This window comes from Egretta garzetta, unplaced genomic scaffold (genome assembly GCF_000687185.1).
Source record: "Egretta garzetta isolate BGI_Z169 unplaced genomic scaffold, ASM68718v1 scaffold13, whole genome shotgun sequence".
Lineage (NCBI taxonomy): Eukaryota > Metazoa > Chordata > Aves > Pelecaniformes > Ardeidae > Egretta > Egretta garzetta.
Genome location: NW_009259239.1, coordinates 2,374,081 through 2,400,780, shown reverse-complemented (window position 1 = coordinate 2,400,780; position 26,700 = coordinate 2,374,081). Strand labels below are relative to the sequence as shown.

At 42.0% G+C, this 26,700-nt stretch overlaps 1 protein-coding gene across 1 annotated transcript in view; it reads right to left on the bottom strand.

The window, feature by feature from the left end:
- Positions 1-943: 943 nt before the first annotated feature.
- The window catches only part of SAMD12 (sterile alpha motif domain containing 12), a 96,732-nt gene continuing 70,975 nt past the window's right edge, over positions 944-26,700 (bottom strand). Inside the window, 3 exon segments of the mRNA XM_035891588.1 lie at positions 944-1,173; positions 10,908-10,979; positions 22,509-22,649. Coding sequence (XP_035747481.1) covers positions 944-1,173; positions 10,908-10,979; positions 22,509-22,649 — 443 coding nt within the window.

The window sequence follows — 26,700 nt, the reverse complement described above, 5'->3', positions numbered from 1 at the left end:
CAGTCTAAAGCCATTACCCCTTGTCCTATCACTACATACATGCCCTTGTAAAAAGTCCCTTCCCAACTTTCATGGTTTACCCTTAGTGAAGCCATGCTGGCTGTCACCAATCACCTCCTTATTTTCCACATGCCATAGCATAGTTTCCAGGAGGATCTGCTCCATGATCTCACCAGGCACAGAGGTCAGACCGACTGGCCTGTAGTTCCCCAGACCTTCCTTTTTTCCCTTTTTGAAAATGGGTGTTATGTTTCCCCTTTTCCAGTCAGCGGAAACTTCACCAGACTGCCATGACTTCTCAAATATGATGGACAGTGGTTTAGCAACTTCATCTGCCAGTTCCCTCAGGACCTGTGGATGCATCTCATTAGGTCCCATGGACTTGTGTACCTTCAGGTTCCTTAGATGGTCTCGAATCTGATCTTCTCCTACAGTGGGCGGTACTTCATTCTCCCAGTCCCTGCCTTTGCCTTCTGTGATTTGAGCCATGTGGCTTGAGCACTTGCCGGTGAAGACAGAGGCAAAAAAGTCATTGAGTATCTCAGCCTTCTCCATATCCTGGGTAACCAGGTCTCCTGTTTCCTTCTGGAGAGGGCCCACATTTTCCATAGTCTTCCTTTAATCAACAACATACCTATAGAAGCTTTTCTTGTTGCCCTTGACATCCTGGCCAGATTTAATTCTATCAGAGCTTTAGCTTTCCTAACCTGCTGCTTGAACAGTTTCTCTGTGTTCTTCCCAGGCTACCTGTCCTTGATTCCAGCCTCTGTAGACTTCCTTTTTGTGTTTGAATTTGTCCAGGAGCTCCTTGTTGATCTATGCAGGCCTCCTGGCGTTTTTTGCCCGACTTCTTTGTTGGGATGCATCACTCCTGAGCTTAGAGGAGGTGATCCTTGAATATTAACCAGCTTTCTTGGGTCCCTCTTTGCTCCAGGGCTTTATCTCATGGTACTTTACCAAACAGATCCCCAAAGAGGCCAAAGTCTGCTCTCCTGAAGTGCAGGATAGTGAGCTTGCTGCATGCCCTCCTTGCTGCCCTAAGGAGATTGAACTCCATCTTGCCATCGTCACTGCAGCCAAAGCTGCCCTTGAGCTTCACATTCCCCACCAGCCCCTCCTTGTTGGTGAGAACAAGGTCTAGCATAGCACCTCTCCTCGTTGACTCCTCTATCACTTGGAGAAAGAAGTTATGATCAACACATTCCAGGAACATCATGGATGGGTTTTGTGTTGCCCCTCCACCAGATACCGGGATTGTTGAAATACCCCATGAGGACCAGGGCTTGTGAATGTGAGGCTGCTCCTGTCTGTCTATAGAAGGCCTCATCTGCTCGGTCTTCCTGCTTGGGAGGCCTGTAGCAGACCCCCACTATAACGTCACCTATTCCTGCCCTCCCTTTAATCTTGACCCATAAGCTCTTGATCAGTTCCTCATCCATCCCCAGGTGGAACTCCATGCACTCCATAAACATGGCATTTCTTTATTTCAGTTAGCACAACCTACACATATTTATTTCCATGATTAGCATTCTTATACACAACTCTTGATTGATTTTAGAATATAATTGACTAGAATAGACTATTCCAGTTGGAAGGGACCTGCAATGATCATCTACTCCAACTGCCTGACTGATTCAGGGCTGACCAAGTTAAAGCATATAATAAAGGGCATTGTCCAAATGCCCCCTCAGGCTTGGGGCATCGGCCACCTCTCTAGGAAGCCTGTTCCAGTGTTTGACCACCCACTCAGGAAATACATGTTTCCTAATGTCAAGCCTGAATCTCCCCTGGTGCAGCTTTGAATCATTCGCATGCATCCTATAACTGGATACCAGGGACAAGAGATCAGCACCTCCCTCTCAATTTCCCTTCCTTGGGAAGCTGCAGAGAGCAATGAGGTTGCCCTTCAGCCTCCTTGTCTTCAAATTAGATAAGCCCTAATCCTTAGCTGCTTCTCATGGGACATGCCTTCCAGCCCTTTCATCAGCTTTGTTGCCCTCCTCTGGATGCATTCAGGGACTTTCACATCCTTCTTAAATTGTGGGGCTCAGAACTGCACACAGTATTCAAGATGAGGCTGCACCAATGCTGACTACAGCAGGATAACCACCTCTTTTGACCAGCTGGTTATGCTGTGTGTGATGCACCACAGGATGCAGGTTGCCCTCTTGGCTGCCAAGGTGCACTGCAGGCTCCTATTGAGCCTGCTGTCGACCAGCACCCCCAGATGCCTTTCTGCAGGGCTGCTCTCCAGCCACTCTTCTCCCAGTTTATACATGTGCCCAGCATTTTTCTGTCCTAGGTGCAGAATCTGTCATTTGGACTTGTTAAATTTCATCCCATTAATCATAGCCCAATGCTCCAATCTCTCTAGATCCATCTGCAAGGCTTCTTGTCCGTCAAGAGAGTCAACAGCACCTGCCAGTTTGGTATCATCAGCAAACTTGCTAATGGTGCATTCAACTCCTGCATCCAGATCATCGATAAATGTATTGAAGAGAACTGGCCCTAGAATTGAACCCTGAAGAACACTGCTGGTGACCGTTCACCAGCCAGATGTAGCCCCATTCACTACAACCCTTTGAGCCCTGCCCTTCAGCCAGTTCTCACCCAGCGCACTGTGAACCCGCTCATCCCACCGTTGGACAACTTGTCCGGAAGGATGCTGTGAGGGATTTTCATTCCTTACATTCCCATTATATTTGGGCCATGAGTAATGATAGATTTTTCTGACTAGGGTTGACTAGGTTTTTTTTTTCTCTGAGATTCACGTTAAGCTCTAGTTGTGAAATAGATCTTAGTATGTAAAAGTGAAATACAATTAATGATAGATTTTTCTGACTAGGGTTGACTAGTTTTTTTTTTTTCTCTGGGATTCACGTTAAGCTCTAGTTGTGAAATTGATCTTAGTATGTAAAAGTGGAATACAATAAAAATGTTGAAGAACAGTATTTTCCAAATAAGCTACATACTCAAGGCAAAAATAAGCTTATCGTTATACTTCTTAAGTAATCAGTCTCATTAAGCAAGGAAACATTACCTTCACTTGATGAACTGAATGTCTGGGTTCTGGTTACCAAATTTCTCAAGATCCCAGAACTGGTAGATCTTATTCTCTACTGCACAGATTTTGTTTATAGATTAAAAGAGGAAAACAAGCTTTTCAGCTTTTTTTTTTCTCCCAAGTGGTTTCTTACTTTTGAATGAACTAGTCACTGAATTGAAATAGCTGAACAAACATGAAAAAGATATTATCTCTGCACCTGCAGAAGTCAAAAAAGAGTTTAGCTCTTCAACAGCAGGCGTTTAACCAGCGACTTTCACCAATTCTGTTGTCTGACTTCCTTTGCATTTCAGCAGCAAATACTCACTGCTATACGCTGAAAAATATGAACTCAAATAATTACAAGAACCTGTAAGATCTAACTTTATTATGCTGTCTGAAGTTCAAATAAATCCAATGTACTTTTCTTTTAAAAAGTAAATACACAGCACAGTTTTAATTTAAAATCACATTAAATATTTCATAGCCACTTTGGACTGCACAGTTTGCAACTGTTGGAAATACTACAGTATGTTAACACCATTTTTAGTTCTTTGATTTTTTTTAAAGAGGAAGAAAAAAAAAACCATGACAGAGACCTTGCTGAGAAAAAAGATGTAGAAGCACTTGCTGCCTCATTCCCCATAGAATCCAAGCATGTGCTGCAGGGAAGGAACAGGAATGGGGTAGATGTGAATAAAATCAGCTTTTGATATTCAGAACTGTGTTGCAGTAACTTTTGAGCAAACATATTGCTGGCTTCAAAAAGCTTTTATTTCATGGTTTTGCAATTGTAGCATAGGTTTTAAAATTTCCTGACATTCAAGCTGTAACATGTACAAAATCTAGCTTCACTGCTGCCAGTATGGTTCAACCTGGCCTCTTTGGATTGAGTTTGACATTTTTCCTATCTCAGACACAGCTCTGAACCAAAAAGCTGAAGATGCCAAACAATGCTTTTAAAGGTCACAAGATCGGTCTGCACTTGTAATAGTTTGTCTCTGTCTTCCCTTAATTTTCAATGAAAATACCTCACTTATACACAGGCTAAGTTGGACAATAAAGAGAATAGTTCTAAATTGGAACTAGAGATGCAAAAACCCATACAACTGGGCATGGATTAATTTTATGTTTGGCAAATCTGTCAAGCACCTAGATCAGATGTGCTGATAAAACAAGACAGCTTAAGGCAGTAAACCTGTCAGATCCATCTGTTCTTCAGGACATCGAGAAGAAAAGGAATTGCTCCCTGCGGTATTCTGTACACTTGAGACCATTTTGGAGAGGTTTCCCTCTGCTGCTGACAGCAATTCAGCTCTACCAGCCTAAGCCAGTGGGTTTCCACCCTTTTTCCTGTGTTCCACCTGGGCACATTGTGAATCCTTGGTCTCCGTGGTCTGAGAACTGGTGGCTGGGACAGGGATGCAACTATATTGGAAAGGCTTCGACAAAGTCAGGAAACAAAGCACAGAAAGCAAGAGTGAAGCCCATACTGAGTCCACCTAACCCAGGATCCTGGTTCCAGCAGTGGCTCTCAGCAGCCGCAGGCTCCCTGCTCTTCACCTCAGACCAGGCTCACACCCATTATCATAGAATCATAGAATCATAGAATGTTTAGGGTTGGAAGGGACCCCTAGAGCTCATCTAGTCCAACCCCCCTGCAAGTGAGCAGGGACACCACTAACTAGATCAGGTTGCTCAGAGCCCCATCCAACCTGGCCTTAAATGTTTCCAGGGAGGGGGCCTCCACTACCTCTCTGGGCAACCTGTTCCAGTGTTTCACCACCCTCATTGTAAAGAATTTCTTCCTTATAATGTCCTCCACTATTTTGTTAGCGCTACAATATCCCTTCTCACACTATTCTGCTGCTACATCCAGAAACTCCTACCATGAACACCCCTATCAGGACAGCCTTCATACCCCTCACAACACAAGTCAGTAGTCTAAGCGACCGCAGGGAACCCTGAGAGGACAACAGCCGCTCTGGTATTTGCCACTCATCTGTCCAGCTCCCCAAAGCGTGGCTGCAGCCAACGTTGAACTACAGTGCTAGCAGCTACCAAAGAGCCAACCGCTGTATGACTCCAAACATGGACCACACCAACTGGAGCAGAACAAGCACAGAAACAGTTGACAGGGCTGAGGTGTTCATGACAGAAATCATCTTCCAGCTGTGTTTTAACAAAAACCACATTTGAGCCACCTGCAGCCACATTCAAGGAGTTTGGCAGCTGTTCAGGGTATGTGCTACTTTCTCACAGGAAGGTAGAATTAGAGTAAATTTTTTTTTTTACAGGATATGTACAACCCACTGATATTGGGCTGGCTATAGATTTTTAACTCAAGTAACACCCACTCATTTCTCACTTTTGACTGGCAGGAGAAAAGAGGGAAGGAGGTCTCTAGCATAAATGAACACTGGAGACCCAGATAACAAGCACAAAGCTCAGCTGCTTTCTGGATTGAGCAGCACTCAGTTTTGGCCACATCAAGGTAGGAAACAAGTCCGCAAAAGCTCCTTTGTACCATATACTAGTCACTTATCCATATTATCCAACCCACCTGAAAAGCAAACATCCAAGAAGACAGAGCTCACTAGAAAAGATCACGCTTTGCTCAGCCCTGCCAGATTAGCCCCAATTTTGAGAGGTCTTTAACCTTGTTTCAACTTCTCCCTAAATGTTTAAATCTAACATCGGGGTGCCTGTCCTGAATGCAGGCTGTAACAGTTCTATGGAGAATGACTTGCTCTAGCTCAATACCATGCTGATACTGACTCCGAAGCAAGACGGCCAAGCATCTTGTCCTCTGGTACACAGGCCTCCACGTGCAGGTCAGACAAGAGAGTAGGGCATGGATGTTATAAGAAGGAATGGAAAGGGACCGTTTCCAGAAACTGCAGCCTCTGCCACGCAGAGCCAGGGGGAGCTGGTCTGCAGATCACAGGTGTGCACGTGTGGCTGTGGCACTAGGATGGGCAGGTGAATATGTATAAAGCAGCTTCACCCTTCAGCTGATCATGCAGCACGTACCCAAAAAACAGCCAGCAAGGTGGGTCACAGAATGGATAGGGGCTCTGGTGAAGCCCTGCAGAAAAAGGGGATGGAGATGAGGGGCAAATCGTAGAAGCCTCACAATGCATGAGATAGGACAAAGCTGGGTCAGACCCATACCGTCTCATTCTTGCTAAGCACCAGGGGTGAAGGATTAAGCATATAACCCACTATAGTTCAAGAAAGTCATGCATATTATCAGTTACTTAAAATGGCTGGCAAAAATTGTGAAGGAACAAAACAAGCAATCAGAGCTGAGGGTCTGATTACTGAAAACCAGAAATACCCTTTTGGAAAGCTGGCCTTATTTGCTGCAAATCAGTTGCGGCAGCCAATTTGAAGCTATCACACCAGCATGCTGTTACATGTAAGTTAATAAGCACTTACTATTGATGGTTTCTGCAGTGGCTGTTTAATTTTTAATCATATCCTTACTTTACTGTTTATGTTTTTATCCAATTAGAGTGTGTGCATGTGTGTGCGTCTGTGTGACGGAGAGAACATGGAAAACTGTTTATTCGGAAGTACAATGCCTGGCTTTCTAAATGAGGAGACATGTGTGTCTCCTGCTTGAAATTTTTTCACACAGCCCTCTTATTTTTCAGGAGAATGCCATCTCAGGCTGCTGTGTTATGTCGCACCATTCTGCTGTTAGAAATGGGCACCACTGACCTCTCTCTGCAATGCTGTACTTGGAGTTTGGAATTGAATGTCATTAAAATATCCAGTGCTAAGAAATGGGCAGTTTTACTGGCTCTTTCCCGAACAGAAATCCCAGCATCCCTTTTAATCTGTAGATCAAACATTTAGGTAACACCCTGGGACACCCTCATCCTCCTCATCCCCATTTCAACCTTTCATTAGATTTCTATAGCCATAAAAACTAGATGCACTGAAGAGATGGAAGATGGATCATTTATTTTTAAGCACTGACAATTTTTCATGGTGATCAACAATAAAGTTCTCAATTACAGAGGGAGAGTAAATAAACCAAAGAAGGACAGAGCAGGGTGACGATGGATGGATAGAGATTAGAACATCTCAGAGTCCAAGAGATGAGCTAATCACAAATAAAATAATATTACATTCCTATTACTACCTGACATGCTGGTGGGTGTAATGCCAGTGATTAAAAAAAAAAAAAAAAATCACAAAAAGGAAAGCCAGAAATGCACTCAGCAGAGGCATAATGTGGTTGATATGGATCCTGGCAGAGCTCTCAGGAGGTGACAAGATGCCCAGCGCAATTCCCTGTGCCTGTGCCCTCCACATCCAGGCTGCCTCCGGTCACAGGCTCAGCTGTACAGCAAATTAGGACAGGCAATAACAGGTCTGTACGCTCCTCGGACAGAGGCTGCTCTCACTCCCAGCAGGTAGCGGCTGAAGGGAAGAGGCAGCACCCTTTGTTTCCCCCAGGTAGCATCTACTTCAAGGAGAGACGACGGCAGGTACCTGAAGAGCTCCACAGCAAAGATTTAAATGGAGGTGCCTGACCAGGACTCACAGCCTCCTCCTGCCGTGTTCATGGCTCGGCACCTGGATACTCACATCCCACTGCAGCTGTAATCCCTGCATCCTTGAGAGCTATGCTGAAAAACCCAGACTGGCATCTACTTTATTTTGCTCTCAGGAATAAAAAAAAGAAAAAGATGCAATTCTATCCCTTGCAAATGTGACACCTCCAATTTCACTTATTTTTCTCTACAGCACAAGGAAGGCAAAGATAAAAAATCAATATGTTCATAGAAAAAATAAACATCTAAAAGTTCCCATAAAAGGAAGAAACTAAAGGGCTATAGCTACTCTTAACAGCGGCAGAACAGGTTGGATTAATGTGCTGAGGTAGAAGACTAACAAATAGAGAGGAGTAAACTGCTTTTAGAGCAAACGCTACAGGTCACAGCACCCTTTTTCAGAAGCCCATTGCACTCTGTAGCCAAAGCACCGGGCAGTTACATGCACCTTCACACAGGAACCGTTCCTAAAAACACCCACTCCGGGGAACGTTCCTGCAGAGTCCACGCAGCCCTGCTCTCCAGGAACTGGGCTCCGGTGTTTAAAACAAAAGCCGTCTGCATCAGCCAGCCAGCACAAAAAGGCACCTTCAGTTCTTGTTTTCTTCTTTGCCCCCGGGAGCAGGAACTTGCAGCAAGGAAGGAGGAGACAGGAAGGTCTCCAGTAGTCTCGGAGTCCTAAAGATAGCAATGAAACTAGCACGAAGGGAAGGAGGAAACTACCCTCCCACATAAGAGGAAACCCCAAAATAAAACTTTTTGGCAGATGGTAAAAGGCTTTAGCATTCAATAAAACGAATGAGCTGCATGAGGATGCAAGAGAGCTTTAAGGGAGACACAGAAACCAAACAAAAGATATGTGAAGCAGCTTGGCTTTTCAGTCGGTTTTCTGTGTTATTATTTCAAGTCATTTTTTGATAGGTTTTACCAGCTTTTCTATTTAATTTAAACTTTGAAGTTCATGGTTTTCAAGAGACTTACACCTTCATTGCCTGTACTAACTAATTATATGAAAGGGAAGAAGTTTTCAGTGAGTTTTCTGAATTATAAAGTAAAAGTTTAGTTCCCAATAAACATTTCATCTGGGACTCTCAGCCTGGTCCTGGCCTTCCTGTGTAAGACTGGCCCTAGTTATTATTATTATTATTATTATTATTATTAAATATTTGTGTCAGGCTCAACCACAGCCAGATGAAAAGAAGAACTGAGAGTACTAGGATCTGTCTAACTGCAGTTATTAAAGCACTTGTGTCTCAGAAAAATTGCCAAAGCACAGGTAAGTTATAACCCTGTCCCAAGACTGTATATAAAATGAGTCCTCGTCTGCTTCAGACTAAAGGACCATTTACATTGCAAGTAAGAAAACAACCCCAAAACCTCTTAACCCAGAACTTGTAACTTATTAATTTTAGCCTTTTTGGTTGGTGCTTTAATTCTACTACCAGTGAGCATCAGTTAGCTCAGTTAAAAAAATGTACACAGAAAGTAATAGAAAATGAAAGACATTATTAATTATAGCAAAAAAAAAGCAATTTAAGGGCATAGCATAACCAAATTTTGATAACAGGTACAGATAAAGACAATAAAATCAATAGACTAAGGCACTGGAAGATTGGTGGCAAATTAAAAGTGGGTAATGTCACTTGTTATATGCTTCATGGTGAGAAGCAAAAAATGGGAAGAGCTACTGCCAACTTTTCCTCTATTTAATTTCAGCTATCCCAAATTAGATGGCGAGTCCTCCAGCTGACAGAGGCAGGAACCTCCAGAGGGCAATGTGTTGCACCTATCATGGGCATCTGTTTTAGAAGGGCACAGATTATCTCTGGAGGTGGCTGTCGTTCTTCGTGGATTATTTGAGGAATGCGAGCAATGAATTCAACCAGACACCTAACTTTTAGCTGGCTAATGTAAGATGCGACAAAGACACTTCAAACTGCTCAAGCTAAAAGACAGTATACTTGTTTTTATCTTTGATTATGCCATTTTAGTAAAGAACATGAATAAAAAGAGTAAGATAAAAGCAAGTTTTGTGGGTTTCATTTTCAACAGTGATAATGAAATTAGGATTGCTAATAACATAGGCAGTGTACATCATCAAAAGAGATTTTGAGACCAAGTGAAAAATAGGCTTTATATAGTTAAGAAAAAAGTTCTAAAGAGTACAAACCATAAAAATTGTATTTTTGATACAATAAAATTGGCAAGGGATCATATTTTTCAATTTCTGAAAGACCTATGTTGGGTTAGAGAACAGAACACTTATGTTTCTGTATTTTGTGGGTTTAATTAACTTACTAAAAAGGTTTATGGATTTGATCCAAAGGTCAGCAAAGCCATTGGTACCCTTCATTGATTTGAATGGGCTTTATAGTTTCATACTGTAGAGGAAAAATGGGGTTGATCCTGTTCTCATTTTAACTAGTTTCACATTTTGCTGAAATCAATGGAGCATTACTCCTTCATTTGCCCTCGTAGAACCAAGAGCAAAGTTGAGGTCTCAGATTTTCCAAGAGAGATAACTGGGATAAAACCAACCCATAGCTGGTGGTAGACATGAATTTATTCTTCATAGTAGAGTAGCTACTCTTGCTATTTACTCACTGTCCTAGAATTGATAGAGAATGTGTGCATGAAGAGTATGGATCAAGTTTTAAGTCAGCTAAAGACTTGCCCAAAGACTCTAGCCAAATTAATTATAAGTAGCAGAAACTTAAAGAAGACACTTGCCTTAGGTGCTCCTAGTTCCCAGAGACATCCTTGATAAAAGGATTCCTCTCTTCCGTTCCCAGCATGTTTACATTCCTCACCTAAATGCCCTGGGTTCTGATCATCTGGATCAGGAGAAAACACTGAAGAAATCAGTAAAAAATATATTCTTATATCAGATTTACCATGTGATCAGCTAAGCCATGTAGAAGTACAGTAGAATTCCCACAGTGACATTCCCATTAGTAGAGGGAACCAGAGATCTCAAGAATAGCAGTAACAGTGTAATAAAGGAAAACATGAGTTGCTGACAAAGCAATGGTCACACATTTTAGTGCTTATCACAGCAGCTGGTAGTTAAGAAGGGAGAGAGAAAATTTATCAAACAATTCTGGCAAGCAAGTATCAGTAAACAATAATAATTCACTCAGAGCTTATCAGGATTAGAAGAAAATAAAACACTATTTTCACATCAATAGCTGAAAAAAACCCTCTACACCTAAAGGAACATTTCTAGGAAAAGACAAAAAAAGCTCATAGATGTCTCATTTTATGAAAATACATCCCAGCAAAAAGACATTCGTTACCTTGATGGGCTGTAAGGACTGGCTGCTTTTCTATGACCCTCAAAAAACCATGCTCCAGGTTTAAGTAGAGATCTACAAAAGTCAACAATATCAGTGGTTAGAGTCACAGTCAACAGCTGTAACAGAATGGATGGCAGCTGCACTGCTGGACACATTAAAGCAATTCTTGAGTCGAGAGAAAAATGCATTCAGAAACTACACAGGTGACAAATGGTTTGGCAGTGAAGCTTCAGAGGTAGGAGTATCCCTCCCTTCCTCTTTCCTGTCCCTCTCATCTGAAATATAGTTTGTTTGCTTCAAAGCCTTTAAAGTTTGGACCAAGAATTGTAACTGCTGTGATACCATGGGAGTGATCAGCGTAGGGAATTTTCAAAGTCTACCTGCGTCCTTAATTGCCCGACACTTTTAAAAGCCGGTCCGTTGTCTAAGACAATGCTGATCGCTCCTTCCAGCATCCACGATTCCTTAAATACAGCTGGACCATCTTGGCACCTTATGACAGAAAATCACAAGAAATGGCTGAAGAGCGTTTCACATAGCTACACTCTCCAGAACAAGCTGAAGAAAATCCTCAGCAGACAACTGCAGTCTAATCAGCCCTTTAAACACTCAGGCTAAAGGAGAATCAACAAAAGAAAACTAGAGCAGGAGATATTAATCTCTTGGCCCAATTTTAACAACAACCCTCAGTTACTCAGGAGTTCTTAAAGGAATGAAAGACAAAAAGAAACAGAATAAGAAAGAACACTTTCCTCTTTATTTCTCGAGTAGACTGGAACAACCTAACACTTTACAGAAAGACGGAAATGTTATTACAATTCCTTCTCCATGCCCACGTCCAACATACACTGAAGAGAAAACAAAACCCATGCAGCTTAGAGGACTTTGGAGAATAAGTTTTAACAACAGAAGCTTTGCGTTACTGCTCCCTGGACAAAGGCATAATCAGTTATCAGGAACTCCCTCTTTTTTCTGTGCAAGACCTCTTTTTCTTTCAGGTCTTTCTCTCAAACCCCAGCTCCTGAAAGACCTACGCAACAGTGCGCTCTCAACACAACAAACCAGAACTTAACTTCAGAGTCTGCCAGCTGACATTATTGAGAGTAAGCCTCAGGGAAGAATGAAAGAATATGGCAAAATCACTTGTTTCAAGGCCCAGGTGTTGGAACTGCTTCAACACCATCTCACATCATCAAACGCCAGCTAATGCCAGCTGATCGCAGCTGGGTGTCCCAGATGAACTGACTGGGAAGATCTGAATGCTGTTCCTAGTGGAGAGGACTCAAAACTCTAAGGCCATGTCAATGTAGGTGCCTTCAGACTGCTCTCAGGCTTGAAGGGGAACCTTGACATGACTTTTCACATGCAAAAGTCTCTAACTTGCTTATCCCTACAGCTCCTGAGGATGAGCTCTGGCCCTCTTCTATAGTTGAATGAGTGCGCCAGATCAGAGTCCTGACATTTTATACCAGGCTGTCTGGATATAAAATGATGTGTGCATTCCTGAGTCTGGCTATTTTCTAATCGAGTTGTCTTCAGGTGGAAGTCATTGTACAAGCCAAATGTGCATAAACCAACTACTTTTCCAACTATGTGGAAAAGCTTAACTGAGAATAAGCTCTAAGATGTGGATGAAACCTTAGCGTGGTTGAGGAGCTTCAGAACTGTGTGGTATTGCCATGTGCAGACTGCCTAAAACTCATCCCATCACCCCTACACTGAGAAAAACGGTCAAAGACTGACTCAGTGCCCTTACAGGTGATACCTTTGGCAAAGCACTGAGGCTCTTACAGAGCTACTCACTGCAGATTTTCTCAATGCATCCTTTCTTTGTATAGGAAACTTTTCATGTCAGGTGACTAGGAGGTATTTTTACTGATAAAAACTTTGAAGGTAACACTATGCAGAACAGTATATATTTAAATGTTAGGATCACATAATACAGCTGTAGCTGAACTGCAAACAGAAAAATAGATTTATTTAAAAACCAATTCCCTGCCACGTTTCCATTCACATTCATGCTGCAAATCAAGGCTTCTGTATTTATGCTGTCATTTGTTGGAATCAGCATTTAAATTAAAAAAAAACCCAACAACTTACAGGTGCTTTATGAGTACTTAGGCTGCATAGAGGAAAATCAGGTATTTTTTGAAAACTGTTCAGAATTTTGTTAGAATTCAGAACTCCTTAACGTCAAGAACCGCAAGATCATTGGTAATACACTTCAATTTATTATTTTATAGGGAATCAATTTCAATTAAAATCCATTCAAATAGTGACTGGAAAAATTCTATAATATTGATCTTAAGGGGGAACCAGCATAGTTAAATTATTAATCATACTTGATCATGTCATAAAGCACTGGGCTAGTACCCGTGCTTTATGATCATGTCAAATAAAGAGCTTAAAAAAAACACCCTTTCCTTTGCGGAAGATGCCAGCAATCTGCATACTGCTTAGCAATAAAGAAACAGTTCATAACACTCCTGACTGCCTATGTATAACTAAGTAAATGAAGGTGCTCCATCATATGAAGCATAAAAGCCATTAAGAGTAAACTTCTATTTGAACAGAACCACATTCATTTTTAAAATTACATTACAGAAATACTTTTAAAGAATGTGAACGAAAAAAGAGAAGCTTTTAAATAAAACAGGTCCTTTTTACACAACTTAGAAAAGCAACTTTGCAAAGGCATAAAAAGGAAAGGGTTTTTCTCCCTCCTTCCTTGAATCTTTCCAGTAATTACAAATCTTTATTGTACAGGCCATAAATACTAGTAACAACAGGAAGAATAATGCTTTTGAACTATTTGGCAACATTCATCTTCAGGGATTCAAAACAGCAAAACTTTATTTTATATTTTCAAAAACGCTTTAAGTCACTTGTGTGTTTCTTAACAGTGCCAATATGATGGAACACTTTTCCAACAGAAGGCATTCATGCAGGCATCAGCAACACCAGTTTAATAAAATCAGAAAGATGGTGTTACCAAAACTCATAGAATCATAGAATCATTTAGGTTGGAAAAGACCTTTAAGACCATCAAGTCCAACCGTTAACCTAATACTGCCAAGTCCACCACTAAACCGTGTCCCTAAGCACCACATCTACCCATCTTTTAAATACCTCCAGGGATGGGGACTTGACCACTTCCCTGGGCAGCCCATTCCAGAGCCTGACAACCCTTTCAGTGAAAAAATGTTTCCTAATGTCCAACCTAAACCTGCCCTGGCGCAACTTCAGACCATTTTCCCTCATCCTATTGCCCATTACCAGGGACAAGAGACCTACCCCCACCTCGCTACAGCCTCCTTTCAGGTAGTTGTAGAGGGATGAGGGCAATTCATCCAGCTTTCACACCAACTTTTTTTTCAGCATAGGAGTTTACATCTAGGCATAGCGAGTGGGAATTGATCTCACCTAAGTTTAGTCGTCTATCATGTAGACAAATACATCTGGCAGTCATCCTGAGCTTCTGTAACAATCAATGGAGAGCAACAGGCACAATTAATCTGATGTGCCTGAGGTGTGACTGGTGTACCTGAGGTACAGAGGAGGTGCAGCTACTACTGCATGCACACGGTAGTAGGATTGCTCAGAGTGTCTGTGGAAAGCAGAAGATATATACCCAACTGAAGGTGTGCCAAGTTTGGCTTTGGCACTTTCGGCACCACTGAGGCTGCCAGTGACTATATTCTAGTTTGTAAAAAAACTTGCCGTGAACAACTTGTTTCATGACAGAGCGAGACAGACACTCCACAGATACTAAGAGAATTAGGCAGGGAAGTACTCTTCCTCATGCGGCAATTCCGGATGCTGGGGAGCCCCACGGGATGGCATCACAGAGAGAGGCCAGGGTTCTGGGCTCTGCCTAAACAGCATCTGCCACTGCCAGAGGCAGAGTGCCGGGACAGGGGGATACTGGATCCAACCAAGAATGGCACTGCTTATCTTCTTATTTCCAATGCTATCCACTCAGTTTGACCATAAACATGTTAGCTGATGAAGACGGCCAGGTTTTGAACCAGAAGCCCAGCAGTGAAAATTTCTATGTACTTTTTAAGGGGTTGGAAGTATAGTTAAGGCTCAGATTTCCTCAATTCTTTTATGAAACAACTATCAACCCTAATTTTATTCTATGTCTGATTTCTGGAAAAATCTTATTAGAAATGATAAATATATTTCATTGTAAATTGCACCATCTTACAATATGTAGACTTGATTTATTTAAACTCTGTGTGAAAGACTGTACCTATTCCTGGAATCCCTTTTACCAGCCTGTTTTTTTCGGCTGGGTGAAAACAAGTGATTTCTACTGGCACTGATCACAAACAGCTGTTGTTAAATCACAGCCTCTGACTGCTCAAAACTTTCCTATTTAGTTGAAAGTCTTTCATGACTGGCTGCAGCACAAACAGCAATATTTTAATTTTTTTCTTAAACCTTGAGCAAAATTGGTTTTTCTCTTTCCAAATTACACAGGAGTGGGAAATATGTACATATATCTGTACGTGTGTGTGTGTGTGTGTGTGTATATGTAATACCTATACATCAAACATGTAAGACAGTTTTAGATATGCATTAGCTTACAAGGACTAAACTTTCCAGACCACATTTTCCAGTAGACTTACTTCTGAGAAATTTGAAAAGCAGGAATTTTTTAGGAATGAAAAAAAATCAACATTAATAAAATAATAAGAAAACCAGACAACTGCAATCATGTCCTTGCAATTGTACAAACCAGCCAATACGTTCCCAGTAGACTGAGTTGCAATATTATTTATAGAAACACATAAAAATGCAAACACATCATAATATTATACAGCTAAAATCTTGCCGTAGAAGTTCATCAATACAGATTTCATAGTTGCATACATGTTTCTTTATTCATACTCAAAACTAATATACTACACATATTGAAGGACAATTCTGTGCTAAACCTATCCAGAGTGCAGTACAATGTATTGTCCAGTGTATTGGAACTTATTTTACCTGTCAGCTGAATCACTTGGTTATTTGATATGAATATGTATTAGCATCAGAGCAATAGCTAAAAGGTAACTAAAAGAACCAGAGTAATTCAATGGCCTACCAGGGACCATTGATTGCACTGCAAAGTCTATTATTCAGGTTAGAAACCAGCCACATGAAATTCAAATAACTGATGCCACAGATGGAATTTGGTATTTATCATCACTGATGCATGTATTTTAAACATTTTATCTGCGCTCAGATACACACTACATGTACGATATACTGCTTCAGCTAAAGCAAATGAAAACTATAGAGAACCCCTCAGTGCATACTTGTAACCTGAAAACACTGTTTTTCAGAAGTCTTAACAGTACCTAAAGTCTAAAAAACTTCCCAGGAACAACCACAGCTTCTGACTCCAGAGCCTACGTCCTCTGTAAATGCTGCAAATGTCCTTGACTGGGAGTGGGAAAAATACAGCAAAGACTGCTCTTTTGTACGTTAATGGATGGTAGCAAAGTCGTTTTACAGTCTTGAAAGAGCAGTGTTAAGTACAAGTGCTATGATTCCTACAGTGGTACAAGAAAAAAGGACATACAATGGAAAGGAGTAAAAGGGATCATAGAATTATAGCATCATAGAATAATTTGGGTTGGAAGGGACCTTTAAAGTCATCTAGTTCAACCCCCCTGAAGTGAGCAGGGACATCTTCAACTCCATCAGGTTGCTCAGAGCCTCGCCCAACCTCACCGTGAATGTTTCCGGGGATGGGGCCTCCACCACCTCTCTGGACAACCCGTTCCAGTGTTTCACCACCCTCATTGTAAAGAATATCTTCCTTTCATCTACCCTGTTTTAGTTTAAAACTGTTACCCCTTGTCCTATTGCAACAGGCCTTGCAAAATGTTTCTCTTCATCTTTCCTATAGGCCCCCTTTAAGTACTGAAAGGCCGCAATCAGGTCTCCCCGCAGCCTTCTCTTCTCCAGGCTGAACAACCCCGATTCTCTCAGCCTGTTCTCATAGGAGAGGTGCTCCAGCCCTCGCATCATTTTTGTAGCCCTCCTCTGGACCCACTCCAACAGGTCCATGTCTTTCCTGTGCTGAGGGCTCCAGAGCTGGACGCAGGGCTCCAGGTGAGGTCTCACCAGAGCAGAGTAGAGGGGCAGAATCACCTCCCTCAACCTGCTGGCCAGGCTGCTTTTGATGCAGCCCAGGATAGAGTTGGCCTTCTGGGCTGCCAGCACACATTGCCAGCTCATGTCCAGCTTTTCATCCACCAGTACCCCCAAGTCCTTCTTGGCAGGGCTGCTCTCGATCCCTTCATCCCCCAGCCTGTACTGATACCTGGGGTTGCCCCAACCCAGGTGCAGGACCCTGCACTTGGCCTTGTTGAACCTCATGAGCCCACATAAGCCCACTGCTCGAGCTTCTCGAGGGATACGGACCTATAGTGATAATAAACGAATATCAAGAAGAAGGTTGAGATTTCTTTACCTATAATTAGGTAATTTAGCATGTTGAGTACTCAAACACAGTTTTGATGCTATGATAAGGGATAAACTACTACTTTGGGGTTATTTCTGACAGCATTTCCATGCTATACTTTGTCTTCAACTCACAAGGTCTCTCAGAGATTTTGGAGCACAACAGGAGCACAGACCAAAGGAAATCAGCTGGGAATTAAGTTTGCTGGAGCTCTTGTGAAATATCGAGTGTTTTTTTCTATGCCTTGGATAGATGCCATGTATGCAGCATATGCAAGAAACATTTGCATAGTAATTTGTGCTGTAAGAAGAAAGGCCCTTCCTGACTAGCTGGAAGCTTCAGGGTTAGGGAAAAGAAAAAAGGTGAGGTCAATATAATGAAAACAAAAGAAATGGGTGCCTGGTAAGAGGACAGTCAACATTTCAAATGCTGCATGCCTCTGAACACCACCACAGGGACATGAAACCGAGATTCCTCAAGTGTTACACACTTCCCCCGCCAGCTGCCTGGGAAGGCGAACACACCGCCTACCTGGAGCGCTCACAGAGGCAACATCTGCTGTTTTTTACAGAGAAGAAAAAGAGTATTTCTGGCGGAAGGAACTCATGATTCCTCGGGTGCCAAAAACTTGAGTCCAGAACGTACCCAGGAAAGAAAACAGTACATCCTGGAAGTGTAACAGGATGACCCTCTATCATAAACCTCAGTTGTTCTGACTGCATTACAGGGATGACAAAGAAATGGGCTGATCTGAAGCAACGCTTTTTCAAGGGACATGAAAGACAGAGAGCAACAGCAGTTCAGATACTACTGTATCCATAAAGACTACACAGCAGGGGGAGGGCAAGCTGCAATCATCTTCTCTTAACTCCAAATGAACTTCCAGTTCTGTGGTTGGCAAGGTCCTACGTTCTCAAATTTTCTGACCACTCACATCCTTTTTTAGGCAGGTGTGTTACTCATGAAAATTCATGCCATGTATTTGAGCCACCACAACAGGGAAGGTCTTCATACGTGGGAATTCAGAAGGTGGGAGTGAGTCTAGTACTTTGTACAAATCTAGGCTTTGATTATGGAAAATGACAACAAATCTCCTCAGGCGTGGTGATACAAGCTGGAATGGCAGAGCTCAGGTTCCTCCCACCTTCAACCTTCACAAGGAAGAAGCAGATAAGGTGAATATGAACTATCACCATGTTTCTGACAGCCTGGGAGGATTCAGTGCCAAACAGCCCAAATTTTGACCACGCCTGCCTTTACTATAGTATGAAGAGGCTGGTAATGCTGTAAAAATGCTTGTAACATGTTTCAGTGGGGGGGCTGGTTCATGGTCCTGGTTTACTCACCACATGGACCCTGAAGGCAGCGTTTCTGTTACAAGGTTCGTCTAAAACCCAGGAATGATCCATCACTAGAATACATGGCTCTTATTTCATTTTTCCTCAGAAGATGAGGTGCATCTTTGAAAACCCTCTGGTTCCTTTCCGGGGAGAATACAGTGCTAGGGTACTATAACAGCTTTTGAATGGCACTATTTTGGAAACTGAAGGAAGGAAAAAAATCAGTCTTATTGTGGTTATCCTTGGTCAAATGTTTTTTACTAGCTGAGCACCAGTGCAGGATGAGCAGAAAACTTACTGAAAAAAATCAGTTCAACAGGTATCAACAGCTGTGATGATTTGCAATGAAGCATAAAGTCTTATTCTAACACATTTTGCTAGCGAGAGAACATTTTTTTTTTTTTTTTGAAGAAAATATGGCACATTCTGTGTCCTGGCAGTATATTCAAGTAGCACTTTGCCCTATATGAAACTCACAGAGGAGCCTAGGAGGGGGCCCAACATCATCTTCAATGCAGGTATCATTTAATCCAAATCCAAAAATGCTTCTTAAGCTCAGCCCTATTAGCAGATTGCTGTCTATGGATACTTTGCTCAGAATCACACATAGCACTGTTATACCACTTTGAGGACAGTCTCTTCTATGCCAGCCAAAAGCAGGACTCGCACTGAAAAATCTGAAAAGAACAACTTCTCTGTGTAGTTATGTAAGGCTTTTTTTAAAAATGATCTTTCAACCCAGGCTTACAGTGTTAACAGTACATTAATGGTGTTTCCAACAGTGTGCAGATCTCCCCAAAAGACATTGGAAGATATTTTGTCAAATTAGTTCCTCAACATCACTAAGTCTGGGAAAAAAGCGCAGATCAGTAGTTAGGCCTGTGCCCTTCTATCCTAGTGGAGGTCGGAATAGCGTTTCTGCTGATAATAGCTTCAATCAAGCAGTTCTTACTCCAAAGAAAAGTCTTCCTAAAACTCAAGACAAGCCTTCAATTACACAATCACGTACTATTCTGGCTTTAAGATCCCCAGAACAGACTGGATGGTGTGTCCTGAATGAAGAAGAATGAAATGGTTTTAAGTCATTTTCTGAAACAGGAGTAGAAAAGAATGCTAGTTTTCTATTGAGTTTTTAAAATGAGGTTAACTTTCTCTGCGGACAACAGAACACAAAACCATTTAAAATACCTGATCAGTATTACATAACGCTTTTTTAAAACTTTCCCCGTTTGCTCCAGCTTCAACTGGGGTATGAACCAAAGTCAGAGGAAGTCTTTTTGCTGACAGCAGGGGGCTCTGAATTAGGATCTCATTGCTTGCAACCCAGCTTGTGTGCTAAATGAATTCAGAAAGGGGCTTTAACGGCCTCTTTCACTTAATGGTCTCCTGAGCTGTGCAGTGAGAGACAGAGGGCTTTTTTCCCCCTCTTTTTGGAGGATGTTTTGGAGGACAGCACAGGACAGTGCAGCCATAGCAAGTGTAATTTCCAAGAGGCAGAAACAGCTGTCACACAGATGTGTTACTTTTCAGAAGAGAAACGTTCTTCAAATGTTCTCCAAAACAGAAAAGCACTTACAGAAAGCTATTCCAGTAACAACCTGGATTAGGAACTTACAAACCTTAATAAGAATATGTGTGGACACAGTTTGAAGAAACGGCAAGGGGACAGAACCAGTTTCGGAGAACAATTGACACACAGAGCTTTACAGACTGCATCGTTGTTGAGAAATTGTATCTTAACCGTAGTACTGGCAAACAAGCACTTTCAACAGACAGACACTCTAACTGGTGTAGATGAGGTGATAAGGGATAGGAATACTGCTGTCATCCTATCACTCACCGTCCCCCCCGCTCTGGGATCATAGGATTAACACAGCCCTGCTGCACAGGGGGATGTTTTATGGGCTGTTGTGCTGCCCCATAACTTCAGCTCTATTGAGGAAGGCTGGAGTGGAGCTGAAGTGCCGCGCAATGGCCAGCACCATTACGGGGGAAGACAACAGGAGCTGCAGGGCACCAGTTGTTTGTAAGCTTGTGCTAGCTTTCATAAAGCATACGATGGCATGCCTTGATATGATCAGACTAAGTAACAACATTCCCTCTACATGGCAGAGAGAGACTACATTAAACACACATTAGTACATCTGCCACTAAACTGTCTTCCACAGTCCAGCATGTGTTTATTCATGCTCTTACCAGAGCCCAAAATTGTATCCTCAGCTGCATGGGCAAGGAATAAATCTCAAAGGATGCTGCCCTGAATTCCTTGAAATGGCAGTCACCACTTGGCAGTCAACTGATCATGACTCAGACATCAGTTGATGTGTCCAGAGGGGAACCAGAGAGAAACAATGAAGGAGAAGCCTGGAAGCACAGTCCTTAATGCCAAATACAGGTTTATGGAGAAATCTATCTGGACTGTGGTGATTAACTGACCCAAATATATAACTAGTGGATCTTCATTGTCCTGTATCAATAAAATCCCAACTTCTGTAAGCAGACCTAAAACCGTGATGGTTGGTGACCAGATCTTCACAGTCCTCAAGTAACTCTCAAGTAACACTCCATCTGTAGGGGAAGAGAGAACCCAGCCAACACTGGAGAAAAGGATGTAGGGATAATGGATGAAAGGATGAATGGATGAAGTGAAAAGGAAGAGCTCCTAACACCTGGGGAAGGCACTTATGCATGTGTACTGCTTTTGACATGACACAAGATGAGGTGAGGTCATATTCACAGGTCATGGCAAAATGAAGCAGCTCTAACACTCCCCATCACAATCCACACGACACCAAGCCTGAAGAAACAATTCACTTGAGACGCAGCTCTTTCAGATAAAATGCAGCTTACTCAACTAATCAGAGCGTCTTTTCCCAAACACAGTGAGCAACGCTTAATCAGGAACATAATGTCATGTGTGAAGGACATTTTGTTAAAAATACACTGCATGTACTGAAGAACTCTATTTTTTTTCATATGATGTGACATAGAATGGGCATTGAACCAAAACGCCACAGAAGTATGCGGTTTATGCTATCTCACTGGACTACCAAACATTTAACATTGAGAAAGTATTGCATATATATAGCAGAAGATGCCTAAATGTCCCTTCACACTGGTACCACGATTGCTTTTCTTCCATGTTACCACGGCTGTTAAAAAGCCTTAATAGAGAGCTAATAACACAAGTCATTATAAAACATCTTGGAAAATATGTACGAGCTTTTTTGTTACTCCTTCTCCCCTGTCTTCTAATCAAGATCTTCATATTGAGCACAGTTTTGCGTTTTCTTAGCAGCGTAAATTAGAAGCAACTCTATTCAAGTCAATAAAATTACTCCAACATGAAAAAGGAATCAGCCATCTGCAAGAAACAGAGTCTAACAGGTAATTTTCCACTGACAGCTCCTACCATAAAACAGGTTACAGAGATTACTCTTTTATCTAACACTGAAAGTAAACAATTAATGCAGAATGTACAATGTCTGTAAAGACAGCATGTTCACTACTTCTGCCCTTTATATTTAATTATTTTCATCTTAGTAAGCAGCCAGTTAAGTAAGACTACCATCAGGCTGTAGATGGAGCTTATTCATCATGCAAAACAGGCAGCTGAACATCTCTATTTATTTATGCATTATTTTACCTTTTGTTCCCAACTTGGAAAGCATGTGGAATCTATGAGGCATTTTCACGCATCATTTCTTGCGGGAGAACGTCAAGTAACCTTTTATGCCCTCAGGCAAACTTCTCCTACCTGATCTCAATAACTGTCCATATCAAAATAATTTTTCATACCTTGTGTAAGCAGCTGGAGGTTTCGGACTTCTTCTCTCACCTTCAGCTGAAGGACTTGCTGCAGAATGTGCTGTCGCAGGCTTTCCTGGGCAATGCCCATTCGTTCAAGCTTTTTGTCAGTAAGTCTCAGCAAAGCACGGCCTGGATGCAAAAGGCAAAAAGAAAAATCACCCAAGGATTTCCATTAATGCAATATTCTCACTCTGACAGGATAATTTGCTACAGAAAAAACTCAGCCCTGAAATACCTTGCTCTGTGAGGTTATTGTTTCATCAGTTAGGTACTTCCTTACTGTCACAGATCTATGTTTCACTCCTCCATTTTCTTTTGATTTTTTGTATTGTTTTGGTGCTCTGTGAGACATTTAGGCATGTAAAATACGTATCTTGTGCCATTTTAGACAACCAACTGCTGTTCTTAAGTGCCAGCTGGTCTGCCACAAGCAGGATATCCCCTATAAGTGCACAGTTGGTCCAGGTGCCTAAATAGACCCTCACCTTGAAAACAAGCATCTACATTACCATCAAGAAACCACCAGTGAAAGTGAATTTTACCAATTTAAGATATGCTGAGGATGAATATTGTTCTAATTCAGATATATCTATGGTATAATAGCCCCATTTCTCAGGAGGGCCCTGTACCTCATGGTCCAACCTTCCAAATCCCTCTCAACAGTAACCTATCACAGCAAAACAGAAGAAAGAGCCAGAGATTTCCCTTCACACTATCGGTTATTTACACTATATTTTATACTATAAAAAGACATTTGTCCAACTATAAGGAGCCTATAGTCTTTGCAGGCAATCACTCCCAGTTCGTGACTTATCTATCTTTACCATTAGGGTAATGTTGAACCACGGTCCCAAGCAGATTGTAGATGTTAAAAAACCCAAACAATCCACACTCCCCAGATTTTTCTAGTGAAACTCTGACCTTATCTTTTGGGTATCGCTATGCTAAGTAAACAGGAGGAAGGCAGCACGCTGGCTGAGCCAACACTAAGGAAGTATTTGGACCAAGGAGAGAACCAAAGCATCAAGCAAAGCTTTACCTTAAGAAGAAAACCAAAATTTACTTCCTTTGGTCTTCACCACTTCTGTGAGCTAGTACAGGGAGGAGTGCCCTGCAGTCCTCTACTCACCCTTGATTCCCAGTATATACATTTGCTATCCAAAGGTGCCCTGGCCAATACTGGCAAATCACACTGGAGCTCTGTCAATAGCACCTTGGAAAACGGCATGATGTTTGGTTCAACTTTTTTTGGGTCAACAGACCCAAATTTTTACCTCCTCTAGTTCTGACTGTAAGCACTTTTAAATTATTAAAAATCCCTTCTTTCATTTCTCAGGCTTTATTCTGAAAGCAGAGGAAGATAGTGAAGAGCATGTTCCTCCCTCTGCAACACAGCAGCCTCTGTGCTACCATTACTGTGGCTTTTGGATGAATGGTACAATTTAGCTCATCAGAAAGTGTTACTCAACACAGCAAGATAAGGCCCTTATTCAATCTCTTTCCTTACAAAACAGCAATGAGTACAGAATTTTTATGACTATTTTAATTAAAAAATTTAAGATAAATGCCAAGAATTTAAAGGGGCGCATAATATTTGCTCCAAACCAAGCAGTTAGCAGTATAGCCTTCACTAACTGCTAGATTTCATTCACAAGCGGTTCTGTGAAGCGGTTAGTGGGATCTTGATACAATGCAATATAAAATACTGGGATATTACTATTAACAAAGCAAGATGTTATTGATCAGATAAAAAATGACAGGGGTCATATATTTTCTGGCCTTCCATGTTTCTCAAGCACTACATGCTATGGAGGATGACCTTTTGATTAGGAAAACTTTCTTTGGAATCATAAACAAGAAGAATTCTATGGGTTAATGTAATAACAAAATATGGAAATAAGTCTCTTACAGATCCATGCCAGCTGTCCAATTCCCCTGGTGATACAGACAGTAATAATGACTTCAATTTTTATATCGTCTTATCACACTAAAACATCTTAAAGCAATTTATAAAGGATGTACAGCAGTCCGAGGGTAAGGTCTGTAATGTCAATCTATCAACTGGAAGCAAACAAAAAATAAACAAGTCATCAGCTTAAAGAGTGCCAACACGCATGTGATCTTAGGGCAGGGAGTCAGCAGGACAGACAGAGGCCATGCATCTCATCCAGTGCCCTCCACCTCTTTCTGGCCATGGATATAGTCATTAGTCTTTACTTCCTCTGGGTAACTCTTTATTTCATATTCAAATCGCTTTTCTACCCCAATCACTGCCTTTGGAAATTGAGTGTGCACAAAACAGAGACGTCTCTTTTCAACTCCTGGCATGCCAGTTCCTCTGCGGCTTAGGCTCAAAGCACAACACCATTGGAAAATACTGTCTTTGACTCACACTATCCACAGAAGCTTGCATAGGTTGCCTTAAATTAACTCTTTTTTGCACCAAATCCAATGCGACATGTTGAGACAGTGATGAGGTGAGAAGGCAAACATCAAAAATGTGGAATTTCAAGAATGCAGTAAGTGACTTGAACTAAGAAAATTCAATCCTCCCCATACTTTCTTCCCCCTCAACTCACAACACCCAAGTCAGAACTGGAACGATTTTTTATTCTGGTACTAAATCATGCCTTGAAAAGATATCGCTAATGCCTGGATCAGCCACCAAAGCCAATTAGTTACTAAGACCAAGGTCCTGACAATCAGCTAATGATCTTGGATGCTTCACTGTCTTGCTTCCTGCATTGTATATATCTGAAGGAGTTATAATTTGCTGCTAAGAACTCTGCTAAGGGTTACTGAACACTGAAACCAGCTGTCCCGAGAGGATATGGAGTCTCCATCTGTGGAAATATGCAAAACCTGACTAACAAAGTCCTGAGCAACCTGCTGTAGCTGCCCCTGCTTTGAGTTGGACTAGATGATTGCCAGAGGTGCCTTCCAGCATCAGCTGTTCTGTGAGCCTGTGAAACAACCTGCACAAAGGACCTCAAAATAAAGATCTATTTTCTTTGAAAAAGAGAAGACTAATGAAGGAAATTAATAAGCATAGAGAAAAGACGGTCATTTTGGCAAGCATTATGGTTAAAACAGAGAGACAGCTATACAGTAAAAACTGGGGATAGAATCAAGAGCAAACATGTAACAAACATTTTCTAAGAGTGTACACTGATCTGTGCAAGGACACAAGTAAAGGAACTTTACCTACATCTCAGGAAAATTTCCCAACACCACAGAACCAGCGATACCTTTTAGATGTCGCAGCTACATGCATTAAAGAGACCAGGAGGTTTTTTTTCAAAAGCACCTTGACCAACAGAACCATAAAGATTGTAGCCCCAAACACCTAGGCCTTGGCTCTAGCTAACTGCAAGGCTGGAAAGCAAATGCTTTTAGAAAAACCCCACAACTCCCTCAGCATCTGTATGCATCTTTTAGCACCTAAACCCCAGCCCTCTCATACTCAGGACAGATCAGCCATGGAATGTTCTGAGACACCCCGAGGGCAGACACAGAATATAAAATACTTTCCAGCTTAATAATGGATTGATGGCCTAATTTTTTCTAATATGACTTAGCTGCTGCATATCTCATTTGATCAAGCTGGGATTAGATGAAAATTTGAACGGAGGGAGAAACATTGCATGCCACAGAACATTAATACGAGTATAAGCATTGGTCCAATGAGGTTGGCATTGGCCCTAGAGCAAGGAACGCGGCACAGGCTGCTGTTCCGAATCAGAAATGTCCGTCCCTCCCTGCACTGGTATAGCCTACTGCTCCTCTCCCCGAGGCTGTGAAGCTGCACCAGCTGCCAGTCCACAGACATCTGTGGACAGGGAGAACCTCCATTCCAGGGAGAACCTCCATCCCAGGGAGAACCTCCATTCCAGGGAGAACCTCCATTCTCTAGAGGATGCAAGGGGGAACATTGTCACTAAAGACGAGGAAAAGGCTGAGTTACTCAATGCCTTCTTTGCCTCGGTCTTTAATGGCCCGATGAGTTATCCCCAGGGTACCCTGCCTTCCGAGATGGAAGATGGGGATAATGAGTGGAATGAACCCCCCATAATCCAGGAGGAAGCAGTCTTTGACCTGCTATGCCACCTGGATATCCACAAGTCTATGGGACCGGATGGGATCCACCCAAGAGTGCTGAAGGAGCTGGCAGAGGAGCTTA